Source organism: Trachemys scripta, chromosome 2, assembly GCF_013100865.1.
Source record: "Trachemys scripta elegans isolate TJP31775 chromosome 2, CAS_Tse_1.0, whole genome shotgun sequence".
NCBI lineage: Eukaryota > Metazoa > Chordata > Testudines > Emydidae > Trachemys > Trachemys scripta.
In genome coordinates, this window is record NC_048299.1 from 21,685,698 (window position 1) to 21,703,765 (window position 18,068).

Below are 18,068 nucleotides of genomic sequence, written 5' to 3' on the forward strand. Positions count from 1 at the left end.
CTAGTATGAGATGGAAGTCAAGTCTGCGCAGCAAAATGAACCACACTGGTTTCTCAGGTCAGCTGTCTACATATAACATAGACATAATCTATTAGAGCTGATTATGAATTTTTGGATCAAAATGTTTGACAGAAAATGTGGTTTCCAAAAGAAAAATCAATGTTTTCTGCAGGAAAACATCAATTTTGCTGACGCCGTTCAATGGCCCATCAGGGAAACTGAAGCAAAGTCAGTATGGCAAATCCCAAAAGCTCAGACCCCGAAAATCATGAGGTTTTTTAAGAGTAGAGAGAGGTTATACTGCACTTCTTCTTTTTCATTTTTGAAGCCCCCCTGCCCACTGTGTGCATGTCAAGTCCCAAATTTGTAGGGTAAGCTGATTTTGGCTCTCAGTGGACGATCCAACTGAGATCAAATTACAGAGCTTTATATAAAATGCTGCCCTAATTATGCAGAGCTTCCAGCTTCTCCCCAAACTAGACTCTAATAATTATTTCTGTGTTCTGTCTTCAGCCCCAAATCGGCCTCTCCCCCAACCTTTCAGTTAATTAAGCAGCCCCTCATCAACTGTGCACAGCCAGCCATACATAATTCCTGTTCTCACATGTGTCCCAGCTCCTAGAATCATAGAATATCAGGGTTGGAAGGGACCTCAGGAGGTCATGTAGTCCAACCCCCTGCTCAAAGCAGGACCAATCACTAAATCATCCCAGCCAGGGCTTTGTCAAGCCTGACCTTAAAAACCTCTAAGGATGGAGCTTCCAACACCTCCCTAGGTAACCCATTCCAGTGCTTCACCACCCTCCTAGTGAATAAGTTTTTCCTAATATCCAACCTAGACCTCCCCCACTGCAACTTGAGACCATTACTCCTTGTTCTGTCTTCTGTGCACCTCTGCTCCTTCTGGAGCTGTAGGATGTCTTCACCTCTCTTCCAGGTGTGGAGTGGCAGCTGAGGCAGGATCCTTTTCTCCTTCCCAAGCCTAGTGTTGCAGTGATGGAGAGAGGAACAGACTGACCCATTTGTCACAAGATGAAAGGGAAGGAGGAAGCACAGCTGCCCTGAGCTGCTGGGCTCTTTCCACTTTCTGTAACCTTCCCCCTTGTGAAAATGGTATTAGCTGCTCCTTTCCCCACAGTCCTGAATCCAAATTCTCTCAGGACCAGAAGGGCAGGCAGGGAGGAGCATCTGATTGGTTGCTCTTCCCTAAAAAGGCAGGCAAGTGGGGAAGGCAGCCAATTAGAGGGGGGTTTCCTCTGGGCAAGACTGAAACTTACATGAGGGTTGGAGCTACTCATGTATTGAAAGACTGGCTCCAACACAGGCCAAAAATCACAATACTCCTGAGAGTTAACAGCACTGGGAAGTATTTCCTTTTTGGTCAGGTCAACGTTAATCTGCGTCTGTTTGAGCTGACATGGTGTCTCATGGAAGTTGTAATTTTCATCTGTCCCCCTTATCCTGGCCCCAGGGTCCAATTGTATCTCCCTATTTTGTACTGCAGTCTCCCCACTGCCTGAGCCACTATGGTATATCCTGGGAGATGCAGTTTGGACAGGGAGAATAAGGGCACAAGGCACACATGAACTACAACTCCCATGAGGAACTGTGATGGTTCACACGGATACAGATTAATGTTGAGGTGACTCAATATTCAACATTTTGGTGTCGGAATGTCAAAATATTTAGTTTCAACAGAAAGTAGGCAAACAAAATGTTTCAACAATTCTAAGGCTACACTTTTTACGAACTTTTTGCTTAGCAAAAAAGTTAAAATAATTTGAAGTTCTGTACCAATTGGGGATGAAAACAAGATGTTGAAATATCAAAATTTCCTGCAAAGGGATTTTTCTTCAGCTCTAGCCCCTTTGTAGACCTTGAAATAAGAGATCAGAGCAATTATCGTTTAAACCAACAAATACACTGGATCCCGTAAAAGAAAGAAAAGAAAAACCACACACACAAAAAGACTAGGCTAGGATAACATTTTAAGGTATGGACCTTAAGAGTGCAGCCATGGCAGCGCAAGCTGCAGGATGATCTAGCTGCCTCGAGTACGTGCTAGGACTTGGACAGGTATGTAACTTGGGAGTGTAGCTTCTGAGGTTACACTCTTTTTCTGACAGGTTTCAGGTTTTTTTGAATGCTAGCTTGAGGACAGCAAGTGTGAGTGTCTCTCCTTGAGTTGGGAATCACACCCACAGCTCCAAGCAAAGACATGTCCTATTTGGGAATGGCGGTGGCCTGAACTAAAGGAACTGTTTCAGCTTACATTTAGCCCAAGATTTGCATTTTGTAAAAACAAACTTGTTAAAGGCAAGACTCAACAAAAATTGTTTCTACACTTTGTTTTTAAACAAACAAGGTTTGTTGAAACCAAAATGCTGCCACTCTAAAAACCTGAATGCGAAAGTGACTCATTGATTTTTCATTGTCCAAGCTCCGATAAATGCCTTCTGTTGCTTTATACCAGAACAGTTAATGTTACAGTACTATGATTCCCAGTGTATCAGTTCCAGATTATAATATAGTAATTGCAACACTCTTAAATCAGAACAAATCATTTTTTAAAAATATTTTCCAATTGCTGTTTTTTCCCAAAAGGTTAATAAGAGAACTATCTCTGCGGCTGTAAGTGGATCTTATGCTAAGATAACGTGCTTGAAGTCTAACAAGCACATGGTTTATGCATCTCATAAATCATAATTATCTGGTGCAAGACAAGTCCCTGTACCGTTAACTTTTATTTATTTATTTTTTACTGCTCCAAGCATCTAAACAAAGTGTTGATTCCAATAGGATGTTCACTTTTAATTATAATTTCAATAAAAACATTTATGTAAGACTATATCATTTGTAATGCCTTAAGTTACCTTAATTTCAGCACGGTTTTAAAACAGTAACACTGCACTTTCAGTGAAATGTGTCAAAACATAATAATTCTAGGCTCTATCATTTCTTACTAAAGAATGATTCCAGCTACTTTTTCATAGATCTTCCCTGTACCATGTTTTCAATTTTCTTCTATAAAGTTTTTCATTTACATCTACCTACATGTCTTAAAGTAAAGCTAAAAGTTATTGAGAATGCTTTTACTGCCACATTACACCATCCCTAGAGTACAGAAATCCACAAAACTGTTAACTAAGTTATAAACACCCCACTAACTACAGCTAATAAAATTTCAACATTTTTTGTGAAAATATTTTGCTGCTTTTCAGCCAGCTTTATTATTGCCAATCAAAAATCTCTCTATTATCAAATGCATCTTTATGTACCTTTAAAATTCAAAATTAAATAGGTCCCAAATGGAGACGTCCTAAAATGCTCCAAGGAAAACTTGTGCTTACAAAATAAAAAGACAAGATGACAGCACCTTCTCAATGAAATTCCATTGGAGTACTATCTCTCAGTAAATAAATCTAACAAGAGCCTATCAATAGATGACTCATAAGCAGAGGGAAGGAGGGCAAGTGAGAAACTCTAAATATCTGAAACCACATCTGAGTATAATGAAATGTATTCTCTACATAACTTCTGGCAATTTCAATTGCCTGTGTTAGTTACAAAGGTATTAATTGTTCTCCACCATCTTCCCATTACTCAAGTCAGCTTGCTCTTTTGTTTTATGGTACAATGGAAATGAGATTTTAAAAGTCTGAAGAGACATCTCACCTGCAGAGGCACCAGAGGACAAACCCAAGTCCACAGTAAGGGTCCAAACAGATAGCTACTTCTCTAGAGGGGTAAAGCTCACACTGCAGCTTAATAGAACGACAAAAGGCACTAGTGGCTGCATGGGACATCTGGAAGACAAGACAGTAATTAAAATGATAAACTATGCTGTTCTGCAGGTTCATTCCCAAACCACTGCCATTCCTTAAATCAGTAAGAGGAATTCGTGTTAAAACAACACAAGTAAATGGGTTTTAGTTCCCTGTGTGTTTTCATCACTAACATACCCTGTAATTCTTAAACACCACAAAATTTTTTAGAATCTTCCAGACTACAATGAAATATGATTGTATATGTACCCAAATTGTTTGGTTACATACATGACAAGAACATTTGTTTTTAGTGTGAAATTCCTACCTTTACCCCAGCTAGCATTCCAGTTGTGGACACACTAAAATCAAGATAAGCCAGTGTGTCAGGGTTAGAAGGTTTGTAGATTTGAGCAGGCCGCTTCTTTGGCAAGTCATCTAGAATAAATAAAAAATGAAAACGTGCATCTTATTTTAATGACAGGCAGTTTGCTGCATGAATCGCTAAACCATGACAAGTTCAACTGTAAAACAAGACAGGGCAGCTCTAGCTTTAATACTTACTTACCTGTATCTAGTACAGGAGGCCACGTTCTGACATCCACTGCTGCTGCCGCCTCTCGTGACCGTAACAATTTACATATTAATTGTGTAGTCATTAAACAGGCAGAGCGACTCACCTGGGAGTTTAACAAAAAAAGGAAACAGAACACTAATTACTTCACATGTAAAACTGAGTAAGACCATGATTTATATTACAACAGGGTATGTATGTATGTAAGTTTACCAGTCTTATTTCCTGTGATTAGGAGACAGGAACATATGTCAAAAAAGGCAGACCTCTGAAATTTCAGCGGGTATACAGGACTTTTACAAGACCAAATAATAATTGCACTTTGCAGCAAATTGTTACATTGAAATTAATGGTGCATTAATAGGGAAAAATCACACGTTTTCCTACACATCATCATCCTGGGAAACCTGTAGTGAAGGTTATGACAAGAATATTCCCTAAGTGAAGGCAATACGTGTTTGTTTATACGAATATTTTAATAAAATGAAAACCCAACTTTACATTTGCAATGCTCCAGTGGTTTCACCATATTAAATCAATAACTGTGTGCTAGCCACATATCCATGATTTCTCCACTAAATCAAACAAACAGGATTCGCTGCAGGACCACTGGAGACTTAACACGGGCTCCATTTCAGAGAGTTCTGGTATTTTAAACAGTAGCTCTAGAGCAGTTATTTCTCAAGTGACAAAGTCAGTTTACCATCTCCTCTTTGCCTACGCTTGATTTTAGGCTCTAGAGGATTTTAGATTTACATATGTTGGAGGATTCTCTGTGTTTGAGAATGGGCAGTTATTTTACCAAATACATTACGTAAAGAAAACGTGATACTGTTTGAACAAGTATTTAATATAGTGTATTTATACAAAAGCCCCAATACATTACTGAACATTTTAAATCACAGCACAGAAACAATGTAAAACAAAGCACTTTTCCTTTCTTTCCCACTCTTTGAGGGGCTGTGAAGAGAAGTCAAGTAAGTGAAAGCATTCCTAATGAATGTATTCTTTGTGGAATCTCAGCCACTTTTGGTTCCACTGCACCTTAAGCTGTTATCCCCCACACCTGTGCAAAGTAATAACCATTCTGTGCACTACTGTCAATACTGTTAGCAGAACTGATATCCTTATTCAGGCCTCCAGCATGCAGAAAAAGGCGACTGAAAAATCCCAAACTGAGAATGACTCACTGTGAGTTACTCTAGCACTGAACTTAGTACAAATACTTTCCCATTTCGGTCCCAAAGAGACAGTTTGGATCATTTAACTGGAACATTTAACTCCCACCTTTTGTCAACATGAGGAAATCAATCCTTGAACCCCACATTTTCAGCCTCATATGCAAAAAGTTCTACCACGTGAGCTGAGGAAATTAGCAGCTATCAGCAGTAATCATACTGATCACACCAGTGGCTCTCAACCTTTCCAGACTACTGTACCCCTTTCAGGAGTCTGATTTCTCTTGTGCACCCCCAAGTTTCACCTCACTTAGAAACTACTTGCTTACAAAATCAGACATAAAAATACAAAAGTGTCACAGCACACTATTACTGAAAAATTGCTTCCTTTCTCATGTTTAACCATATAATTATAAAAGAAATCAATTGAAATATAAATACTGTACTTACATTTCAGTGTGTAGTATACAGAGCAGTATAAACAAGTCCTTGCCTGTACAAAATTTTAGTTTGTGCTGACTTCGCTAGCGCTTTTCATGTAGCCTGTTGTAAAACCAGGCTAATAACTAGATGAGTTGATGTACCTCCTGGAAGACCCCTGCGTACCCCAGGCGTAGATGTATGACTGGGTGAGAAGCACTGCAGCACACTACGTCCCAGGGCTGACAACATGTGCATGTGGGACACGGAGGAACAGATTCCACATTATAGACTCCTCCACCTCCTAAGATCTCATGAACTCTCTCTGTGGACACTTAGTGCAGATCAGGCTCAGAGTGGAGAAGGGTGGCGGCAGGGCTCCTGACAGTATCGCTCACTCACAACATGTAACATGGTATCCCAAGCCAAGATAATGTTCACTCACTCAGTACTACCTTGTATAGGCTGGGCCAAAGTGTAAGCATTGAATGAGGGAAAATAGAACGGCAGCTGGGTATTTCAGGAACCCTGTTATGTTAGCCAGGAAATCCGGAAAGAGTGGAGAAGCTCTGACCCCTGCGGGTGTCCCAAGAGACATCAAATTTGGGGAGCTGGACTTATGGCTAGTTCCCTGATGGATGGGCAGCAAACCCACCTCAATTTGGATGGGACAATATCCATTTCCTGCCACCCTGCTTGGGTTTCCCCCATCCAATTAGAGCACAGTCTGGTCCATAGTCTTTTAGAACTCTAGCCACAATATAGTTAGATCACAGTAATGTTTGATTACTTTGAATACTCTGTTGGCATCTGCAAAGCACAGTTCTATGGGCCAAATTCAGCTCTCAACTGTCATTAGTAGGGCTGGCAATTTTTCAATCTTTATTTAAAAAGTTAGTCTGTTGAAAAGACCTAAATGATCATGAGACAGCTTAGATCCACCTGAAGGTTTGCCAGACAGACATGCCCTAGCAGCCCTCCTGGCCAATCTTGGCTATCAGAGACTGAGGAATCACTGAAGTGTTACTACATATACTCACTTTTAAAACATCTTAAGAGAACACAAGGCCATTACTATAATAAATAATAATGGTCCCTTAATCTGCTGATAGCAGGCCAGATTCTAACACCCGCATTCATACTGAATAGCATCTTACTTTGTAAGTGGTCCCATTAACTTTAAATGGGTCGAGCCTTGCAAATTTGTGGATATCCGCAGACCATGTTTTCAGATTGAGGATGAATGTGGATCCAAATTTTATACCTAGAGCCCTGCAAATCTGTAGATCTCCGCTTTATATCTGGGGACTCTGTTTGCAGATCACGGATCAGATGCGGATACAAATTTTCTATCTGCAAGGGCTCTACATGTGGGATTACTTGTCAGAGAGTTAGAGAACTAGAGTGCCATTTAATAAAGTAGAAAACAACATCAGACATAAGAGGCCAACCTACATACTCTTCCTGCACCAATGTGGTCAATGCAATATCAGTGCAACAAAGAACAAAAATCAACTAAGACTAAAAGACAAACAAACAAAAAAATCCATGTCATCCCCCTCTGGGTAAAAGCCTGCCACAATGTAACTCCTAAACTGTTACTCCCCAGTCAGTTTAAGAGCCGCTAACTCAACTTGTAACCATACATTTGTAAAAGGCTTTTACAAATATGTAAAAAAAACTACATGGTGCAGGAGTTTCAGATACCGCTTGGCTGAAAACAGTTTACATTAAACAACTTTAACTGTTTAACCTGAAACAGTTAAGCTAGGTCAGTGTAAATAATAATATCAATAATCCTGAGATACCTGATTTAGAGTCATATGCTGGAAAACATGTCTACACGGGTCTTTGAAAGAAGTGGTTGTAAATGCGCTCTCATCTGATTGTGACAGTGTGAGTGCTGCATGCTTTCAAGCAGTGTTGAACATTCCCTGCTCCCCTTGACTTTGTGGTACTGTACAGGATCAGGTCCTGTGACATGAAGTTTGAACCCATGGTATAAAACCTGTAGCCTTTTCCTAACTTTGACGGAAAAACTTCTAAAGAGCACTTCAATTTTCTATATTTAGTCCACTGCCTGTTTAGACTGCTTGCGGATTTCCAGATGTCTGCTCACCTCCACAATCATTTTCACTGTAGGTAATGTTGTTGCGATGTTCTGTGGATGTGGAGGTCGAACGGTTATTGGCACACAGCCCGCATACAGGCAACCATAAAATGCTGCAATCAGGTCTATTCCTGCATGAAGAACAAAACAAAAATCCTCACTTGAAAATCAAATAATTTAATCACAGATACCCATGTCAGCATAAATACTACTTTGAAGTAACTTAGAAGGTTAAATGAGCAACTAAGCTCTTTAACAGACTTCTCTTTCAGTCCCTTGTCAGTATTTGTTAAGCTTCACTGATTACTTTCATTTGTGCTGTTCTTTTACGCATGAAATACCGAAGAAGGCCCAAAAGTTTAAACTACATGTCATCACTCAAATGAATTGCTCAGTTTTATTATCACCAATTTATCAGTGAAGACGCTTAATTACTGTTGATTAAATAGGCTATCCAATTTAAATTTACAAACAAAACAGCATTTTAAAGGAAAATTTCAACACAAAGAGCACGAGGGGCTGTGTTCTTCACTTCTCCTGTGTGCTTAAGGAGACCCTCAAAGTTTTGTTTAAAAAGTACCTTCTGCTTCCTCCCACCCCATTTTACCTTAGACACAGTGGTGCAAGTAGGGCAGTCCAGTCTGCCATACTATTAAGATATTTATTGCCAGTATGCTGTACCGGAAATACAAAGGAGCAGAACGTGGGGCTGCTGGGTAGCCCCACGCCAGCAGCTCCTCCAGTGTGGCTGTACCACCCCCAGCCCCACCCCCAGCCCTTCCACGCAGCTGCATCTCCTGTCTGGGGTCTGTACAGCCCAGCCGGAGGACAGGGCTGGGGCAGGGGAGGGGCTGGGGGCAGAACCAATACAGCTGCGCTGGAGGAACTGCCGGTGTGAGGCTCTGGCTCCTGGGAGCAGCGGCCCCACGTTCTGCTCCTTTTGCCACTGCGGTTCTAGAGAGCCCTGTGGTTCAGAAGTCTGTATCTGGCGCAGCGGGAGGACAGAGCCCGCCCTCAGTAACGTGGGATGGGGAGGGGACAGAGAGAGCGCGGGGACCCCGGGTGGGGGCGGGGAAGAGTTACATGGGGGGGGGTCAAGTGGGGAGGTCACATGCCCCCCCTTTAGCTTTGTGTCCCTCCCATGAATTGCCTATGCGCAACGTACTGGTAAGAAATAAATTCTACTTGTACCACTGCTTAGACATATGGCTGTGACTTATTTTTCCAAAGTCCTCTAACAAAAACAGCAAAGTCAGAACTTTTAGGGTCCTCACGATACAAGTTCTTTACCTGGTGGGTAGACCAAAGCCACATGGTCTCCATCTTGTAAGTGTCCCCTTTCCATCAGCATGACTGCTATCTTCTCTGCTCGTTTATGTAGCTGGGCACAGGTTAGGGAATTGGCTATTGTTCCCTGCATATTGAAATAAGTTAGTGTCAGAAGAATAGGTTGTAGGTTGAGTTCTAGTATTCCTTCCCCAACTGATAAATTACTGATTGAAGGCTTTCTTCAGGATGTTTAAAAAAAAAAAAAAGAGAGAGATTGTCAATAGCCACACAGTTTAATAGGAAAGCCTTCAGTCTCATACCAAACTGCAGCTGGAGAAAATTAAAGGAATTTTGTCAAGGATGTGAATACGTCCCACCCCCAATCGCCATACACTTCTCCCAAAGCAATGATTTAATCACTCACCTTAAGGATATATCAGTTACAATGTAATATCATGACCATATAATCAGCACTGCTTCCCTTTGTTATACCTGCTCTGTTCCCACATGCAGGCAGTAAAGCACATTTTTGCAAAAATTCTGCAGTAGTCTGATGAGTAAGGGTACGTCTACACTGGGGGGAAAAACGCCCACAGCAGCAAGTCTCAGAGCCTGAGTCAACTGACTTAGGCCCACAGGTCTCACGCTACAGGGCTAAAAGTAGTAGCTCACTCATTCTGCTCGGGCTGGAGCTTGGGCTCTGAAACCTGGCGAAGGGAAAGGTGGGCTCAGAGCCCTGGCTCCAGCCTGAGCAGGAATGTCTACTCTGCTATTTTTAGCCCTGTAGCACGATCCTGGGCTCTGAGACTCGGTGCTGTTTTTTTGTTTGTTTGGGGGTTGTTGGGTTTTTTTGCAGTGTACACGTAACCAGAGTCTCAGAAGAGTACTCCTATAAACTTAACTTCACTGTCTGCACACTGGAATTAAGCCAGATGGCACATTAGAAGCACTTATTAGAAGACAAGAGACACAAGCCAGAAGGAAAGAAAACACATGCGAGGGGAAAGAGATAAGTTATGAACAAAAATGCATATGCATATAAACCAAATAGGAAAGAAAGTGATTTATTTGCACATGGGTGACAGACTAGGCATGTGGGATGGGGGGAAAGATAGCTCAGGAAGAGGTACTAGGCTATGCAGCCTCTCACCTGAACAAATGACCTGTTCTTATAGAAGTTAACTTTGGGTCACTACTGACATGGGGCTATCAGACTGTAGTGGTCTACACTGGCTGAGTTTTCTGTTTTTGGCATAGCCCCTAATGGGTCTATATCACAAAAATGACCACCACAATGCACACTCTTGCTGGCAGTCTCATCAGAGAAGCCTAACAGTGAGCGAGAAAAGAGACTGAACTTCCCTAGAGGTGGTCTCTCTAGGCCTGGGCTGAGATAAATTGATGAGGCAGCGTGGGGAAGGCCTGCACTGCTACCGCCTGTGCTGTACCTGTTCTTTGGAGAAAGAGGATTTCAGTTTCCAGTACTGTCATATGTGGCCCCTTTCACAAGCACTAACTTCACTTAAAAAACAGAGAAGCTGAAGAAATTGAGAAGAAGAAAAAAAAAGAGTGGTAAGGAAACATTGACATTTCAGGCTTCTACTGGGTTATAAGATAAACAATAAGTCAAAAAATGACCTGTAAAAATATCCTTTCAGTGTCCTTATTATGAAGGAAAGCAACAGGGGGTTCTATTTCAAGAAGAGTTGAGGGAACACATGCATTTTGCTTGATTGGTAAGAAATGAATTATTATTCACCATAAACATCTCGCACACAAACACAATATTTATTTACTTCCAAAAATGTAAAACAAATGTTACCGAGACAACTGTACAGTAAACTGAGCAGATTTAAAAATTTAACAGAGCAATCGAGATTCACAATTCAATTGATTTCACATAGAAGGAATGATAAACTATTTTATCATTATCAAATTCATTTTCCTCACTGTGTTTCCTACCGGCTGGTTGCTCTTCCTACTGTTTTCCCAAGACAGGCAGAGCATGTTACTTAAGGTCTGACTTCAATAGTCTGATTTAATCAGTGTGAGGGAATGTGTTCATCAGAATCAGTCTCTCTCATCCATGATGTACTTGTTTCTTAGGCTGGTCTCCACTACAGGGATATCTACGCTACTGCAATCGATGCAGCAGGGATCAATTTAGCGGGTCTGGTGAAGACGCGCTAAATCGATGGCAGAGTGCTCCCCGGTCAACCTCGGTACTCTAGCTCTCCGAGAAGAGTAAGGGAAGTCAACCGGAGAGCATCTTCTGTCGACTCAAGGCAATGAAGAAGCCGAGCTAAGTCGAGCTAAACTACATCGACTCCAGCTACGTTATTTACGTAGCTGGAGTAGCATAACTTAGGTCGACTTACCCTGGTAGTGAAGACAAGCCCTTACTCTGAAGATAAAACAGAAAACAATCTCCAGGGTCAAATTCTGCCTGGGAGGCACAGTGGTAGCTTGATCTCAGAAGCTCTCTATTTGCCATAAGTAACTAATTAAAGCTCCCTCACCATAACACTAGCTAGTTATCTAAAGAAAAACAAGCAAGATTAAGGGTGACCACTCTAATCTTGAACAGCATTTTGATATCAATATAATAGACAGGAGGGCACTTTGTAAACATGTAGGGCAGAGGTCTAGTATATACAGTAATCACATAATCTTCTAATCCTAGAAAAACTCTAATTTTATACTATGGACCAATACAGTTCTGTGGCACAGAAGCATACAATCTGGTTTTGATGACTAATTAAATGCTTTAAAATTAAACCATACTTATCTCATAAGCATGCAGATTAATTTATTAGAGGTCCTTTACAGCCTTTGGAGTCCTGATCCATTTCCCTCTACATCTCCCCCTCCTCCATTTTCCCTGGAAGGCCTAATCTCATACCCAATATTCACTATTTCAGCTAAGGAAGAATTCATGGTCTCTTAGGACAGTCAGAACAATTCCTTTAACTGAGCAGAAAGACTGCTGAGCAACATCAAGAATTACGCCTCCCTCTACTGGAATGTAAATATTCTGCCTTGTCAACACTCCCGGCAAGTGTGAATTCATGGGGTAGGAATATACAAAGGTGGGTATGTAACATAGCAGAGAGCACACATTTGATAATGACTTGCGATAATTCTCTGTTCTTCCCCCACGAGTGAGTAGTAAATACAGCAGCTAAACATTAATGCAAACAGAAATATCTGAAGATTGAGCCACATACAGTCTTGGTGCAAGCTGATGCAGTTTGTCTCTCAGCGTGCATTTCTCCACAAGGTAACTTTTTAAAGTAATCGCCTGAATTTCTTACCCTACAGTTAAGTAGCGTGTAAAGCACATGGTCAGGAGTGGTTTGAGCTCTCCACTGTAAAACTTCTGAGAGGAATAGGAACTAAAACAAAACAGAGTGATAATCATGATACTTTATGGATTTTTTTCTTAATTTTCTTAAAAATAGGAAGCAATTTCTTATTTCCACTTTATACACCCCATTCTTGCTTCTATTTGATATGTTCATACATCAACATCGGTAACCAGTAAATTGCTGAATGTTGTCAGCATCATTCATCTTTAGGGCAACATGCTCTTGCTGAATTGTGCAGACCTGTTTAGAAGTCTAAGATTACTGCTTGAAGTATGATTTACTCAGTGCACTTTCAAAGCAATAAGTTAGTTCTGAATAGTATCTCTGGATCTAAGCCTGGCTCTAGTTTCAAAGTTACTTCTAATGCTCCTCCCTCCCTAACTTACTTTTAAAAAACACTAATGTTTGTATGTTTGCCATCTCACAATAATTACCTATTTTGTCCTATGACTGCAGAGGTGTTAACTGGCCACTTCATCTGAAGAAGTGAGGTTTTTACCCATGAAAGCTTATGCCCAAATAAATCTGTTAGTCTTTAAGGTGCCATCAGACTCCTTGTTGTTTTTGTAGATACAGACTAACACTGCCACCCCCTGATACTTCATTTTGAATGGTCTCTTACAAGGAGGGTTCATTACATATGCTAAACAATCTGTTCCACCTTTTATTTAGCTGTGACACTCTGAGTCCCTTTCCCAGTTGTAAAGAAGAGCTTTAAGCTACTCTCTCTTACCAACAGAAGTTGGTCCAATAAAAGATATTACCTCGTCCAACTTTAGGGTGACCAGTTAGCAAGTGTAAAAATCGGGATGGGGTGGGGGGGTAATAGGTGCCTATATAAGAAAAAGCCCCCAAAATCGGGACTGTCCCTATAAAATCGGGACATCTGGTCACCCTACCCAACTCGTCTCTCTAATAATTACTCTCTCCACTGAGAAGACTAGAGTGGAAATGCAATAAATTTAACGGAACTTAAACAACAAAACTCAAGATCAAGAGCATATCTACCAAATGAACTTCCTAGACTCCACTTGAAATAATAAAAAACCAGTACAGGAGCACTTATAACAGAAACACTAGAAAGTTAACACTTCACACAGTACATCAATCCAAGTTAAAATTTCGAAATGAAGGTAGACATGTTAAAAAAATAATGTAGGGAATCCCTTCCTCATATCTATTCTAGAACTCAAATTTTTATTCCAACTAAGCCAACAACTATGGGATAACAATACAAAAAAGTTAAGCTATTATATTTGCAACAGTACAGATACTGAATTTAAATCACATACAAGATGTATTTGGAAAGATTTAACTTACCTTTCTGGCCTGATCGTTGTCTTCTATCTGTCCCAGATCTCTGCCACTAGCCTGAGCAATTCTTTTTCCAGAGACCAGGTTCCCCACCATCACAGAGGCAGGGCCAATTTCTAGAATGTATTAGAAACATGCTAAATACAATAAAAATATTAGGCCTATAGTTGAGAATTCTCATTATCCCTTCTCTTGCATCAGGTGAAGTTTTTCCCATTACCAACTTCAGTGAACAACATTTTGAGAATATCCTAACAGTTCAGTCCATGTTTAAGGTATGTAAATTGTAAAAACCATAAAAGCAATGAAACCCATGAAATTTCATGCATTTCCAAAGAGATCCATTGCTGAAGCAATAGGTATACAGTTTTAAAATTATATATATATTTTCAAACTGTGGTCAATGGGCCAATTGTGGCCTGCAGAGACTTGGCCACTCCATATTTCTAGCTGCCCCCCCTGCCCCTTATTTTCAGTTAGTAAGCTGCACTAGAACAAACTAAAATGCATTAATATTTTTCTACTATTTCTTTTCCATATAAGCAGGTGTTGTAGGTGTTTGTAAGTGATCAGGACTGGGAGGGTAGATGGTTCACACTATGAAAGTATTTGAGAACCCTTGATTAAATACATTGAATAGATTGGAGAAAGTGAAGTCAAGTTTACAAGAAAGGAACATATTACCACTAACATTTCACATACAAGCTGGCTTTCACTGACGTTATGCCAACTATTGCAAATTGGAGACTATATACTTCTGATAAATGTTGCCATTGCAGTTACCAATGTAGTAGTATTTTCGCTTTGTGCTTTTAGGTGTTGATTGCTGATGAAGTACCATGTGTGACAAGCTTGCACTAGGGCAAAGAAGTCCAAAACTTTGCCCAAAGGAAGAGCCACAAAAACATACCTATGCCCATGTTGGAATATGCACTGTGGTTCTTAGTTATTTTGCATGAAAAACAAAAGCAAAATACCCCAGAGATCTCCTCTCTTCCTGGCCTCCCCTTTACCATCCACTGAGGCTGAACACATCACATCCAGACAAAACCCTCTGTTCAGGAACACACAGTATTTAAATTATCTGGAATGTGGCAACATGAACCTGCCAGACGGAAGTTTACAGCTAGCCGGCATCTCCTATTACTATCATTTCCTTGACAAGCCACTATCAGTCTCTGACATTTCATTTTTATAATACCTTTACAAGGCTCAATTACTTTCTTTATGTTCTCAAGCATTTGTCCAAGAGTGGTATATTAGAGAAACACGGGAAATGTTATTGCAAATATTCTCTAGGTTCTATAATGGACGACCCCTAAGTTTCAGGCACTGAAGGAGAGTGCCATGGTATTTTGTTTGTGCAAAATCACTAGTGCTTAGTAACTAGTATGTTGAGAGGGGCCAAACTGGAGCCACAGATCCAGACACCTCTCCAACTACGTGAGTTCAAAATCTGGATTCAGATTCAATTTTGCAGTGTGGTCACATCCCTGTTAGTGAGGTAACTGTTTATTGGGCTTGAGTCAACAGACTGAGTATTTATTCAACCCAAAGTCTTTCTATATTTCTCAGTGTAGTCTGTTATAGAGCCATTTTCATTCGAAGTATTTTTAGGAGGGTGAAACTGTTCACAGTTCAAATCATGTAACTGAATCTATAAGGGGGTGAGACCCCTGAGCTCCTATTGATATTATCGCGTAGAACATTACAAACATAGACTATCACAAACATAGTGGCTTATGCCACTTCTCAGCTTACCTGGCTGTTTTTGTCGTGGTTTAGGCAGGTTTGTTACACAGGTATGTGGGCACATCAATACGTTACAGGGATGCAACGAGCCTTCCAAAAAAAGTTGTTTGGTTTCTGATAAGTGTATGCCGCCTAAAGGGGTCTTAGGGAGCGTGTTTGCTGGTACCAGTGCTAAGCAGTAAACACCCACTTGATGGATACTGTCAATAGCCTAGAAATAAATCAAGAAGGTGAAGTGAATGAAGTAAGGCTAATCACTGCACTTACGAGCACAACAGTATTCATTTGGTTCTCTAAACTGGTGCAGAAGATAATCTAGCAATTACCTGCCACTGTAAACACATTTTTCAGCAATATCAGAGGAGGAGAGGTACTCTTCACTGAGTGCATATGAAAGGAAATTTATTTCACCACTGTTTGTTATAACCATTTAAAAACCTAGATGGTTAAAAAAAAGCCCAACATAAATAGATGAACATCAATTAAAACCCTGGTGAATTTCATATAGGTTTGGGCTGATGTGCCTGGCTCTCGCCATAACTATGTTCTAGCAGTAATTCACTACAGGTGATCTACTAACTAAAGCACAGGCAGACACGGTTCACAGGCAAATCTGATTTTAATTGGTGTGTGCTTTTAATGCTATTGCTAAAAGGGACACTATCAACTTAAAATCTAATCAACTTCAGAAGTATCTAAAAGCAGTGTCAAGTGCCACTCCTGCCTCTGAACTTCCCTGTTAATTTCTGGAATTTAAATCAAAAGGGAAAAAAAGCTTGTTAAAGATTTAATCTCTCCCTGATCACTACGTGAAATGATCCTCAATAAGAAGGGAAACTGACAGAATATACAGGGGAAACTATGAGACAGGCTTTCTACAAAGTGCTGTCAAATGCACAAGGCAAAACTGAAAAATAGAAGTATTCTCTTCTGTAGCCTTTTACTTTAGAGATTGCTTGAAAAAAAACAGTAAGTACATATTTTTCAGAGAAAAGTGTGATTAAAGTTGACTGCATCCCTTTAAAATCAGTTAGGAAGTTTCGGCTCATTGTGTTATCCATTTAGCTATCCTGTGTGATGAGATGGCTTAGCCCTTGGAACAGGTGGCTACAGTCAGGAATAACTGAAATCCATACAGTCTGAATGGATTTATTCTGACAATGTAGTAAAGTACGGCTCTGGAAATGTCTAGTGTATATGACAACTTCTTTCCAAACAAAGAGATGGGTTTTAGGAAGGAGACAGGCAAATTTATCAGTTCAGATGAAACTTGGAGATTACTGAACACCACTTTATCCCTCTGAAACATTGTATAAGGATGGTCAGCCATAAATATTTGTAGCTCTCTTGGCTAAAGAGATAGCAAGATAAAGAGAGAGGAGCCCTCTGTAAGGGGTTTGAAAAGTGTCCCCAGGAGTCTTGAGAGAAGGGTGTTGAGGTCTCAGGTAGGAGCAGGTTCTCTGACTGGTGGATAAGTCCCTGTTCATGGTATTTAACCAACCAATGTACAAGTCATCAGGTACATGGACTTCAGATCTGGTTGGAGTATCTGGCAATGATGCTGTGAGATCAGGTCTGGACAGTCAGAGCTGGATCGATGTCAGAATGAACATCTGCAGCAGGTCTGTCAGGCAAAACTGCCTGGGCCACTACAGAACCATGAGAATGATCTTTATTTTGGAAATCATCCTGTAGAAAGACAAGTTAGGCCTGGACTCCAGTGCAGAAGGAAGATGGGCAATGTGCCCTGGCTCATGACCCCTCTGTAACAGAATTTGACATCTGACTTTGCCCTGGGTGGCAAACAGGTCTATTACGGGAACCCTCTCCCTTCCCCCATGATGGAACATAAGCTCTATGACGGATCTTTGCAGGGGCCACTTGTGATTGATCATGGGTTGTCTGCTTAGGAAGTCCATCTGCTCATTGATGACTCCCAAGAGACAAAGAATCACTGGGCTTTTCCTCTGTTGGTGGCACATGTCCAGAGCTTGACAGCTTCCTAAGAGATGGGAGACAAGCGTGTGCCTCCTTGCTTGTTGGTGTAGTGCATTGGTGTAGCTGTTGTACGTAATGATATGCAATGTGGAATTCTGAAGAACAGATCAGAAGGCCATGCAGGGTAGCTCAATACTGAATGCATACAGGAAAGCACAGGAGAGGGATCTCTACTCTAAGCTAGCAAGGAGGAGTAAACTGGTAATGACAAGGAATATATCTCTTTTTGAATGGTGGTAACGGAGGGAGTTATGGTGCCAGGGACAGTTTCAGTGCCAGTTGTTTCTTCAGCATCGGAAGCATTTCTGGAGGTTATCCAGA

General features: G+C 40.8%; 1 protein-coding gene across 11 annotated transcripts in view; it reads right to left on the reverse strand.

Annotated features, from left to right (window-relative positions):
- The window catches only part of DIP2C (disco interacting protein 2 homolog C), a 460,741-nt gene that overhangs the window by 57,038 nt on the left and 385,635 nt on the right, over window positions 1-18,068 (reverse strand). For all 11 annotated transcript variants that reach the window (XM_034760039.1, XM_034760043.1, XM_034760042.1 and 8 more), the window contains 8 exons: window positions 15,759-15,960; window positions 14,004-14,113; window positions 12,630-12,710; window positions 9,337-9,460; window positions 8,056-8,177; window positions 4,333-4,444; window positions 4,093-4,202; window positions 3,676-3,806 (listed from right to left, as the gene is read on the reverse strand). In XM_034760039.1, the coding sequence (XP_034615930.1) occupies window positions 3,676-3,806; window positions 4,093-4,202; window positions 4,333-4,444; window positions 8,056-8,177; window positions 9,337-9,460; window positions 12,630-12,710; window positions 14,004-14,113; window positions 15,759-15,960 (992 nt within the window). The remainder of the gene's footprint in view (window positions 1-3,675; window positions 3,807-4,092; window positions 4,203-4,332; window positions 4,445-8,055; window positions 8,178-9,336; window positions 9,461-12,629; window positions 12,711-14,003; window positions 14,114-15,758; window positions 15,961-18,068) is intronic.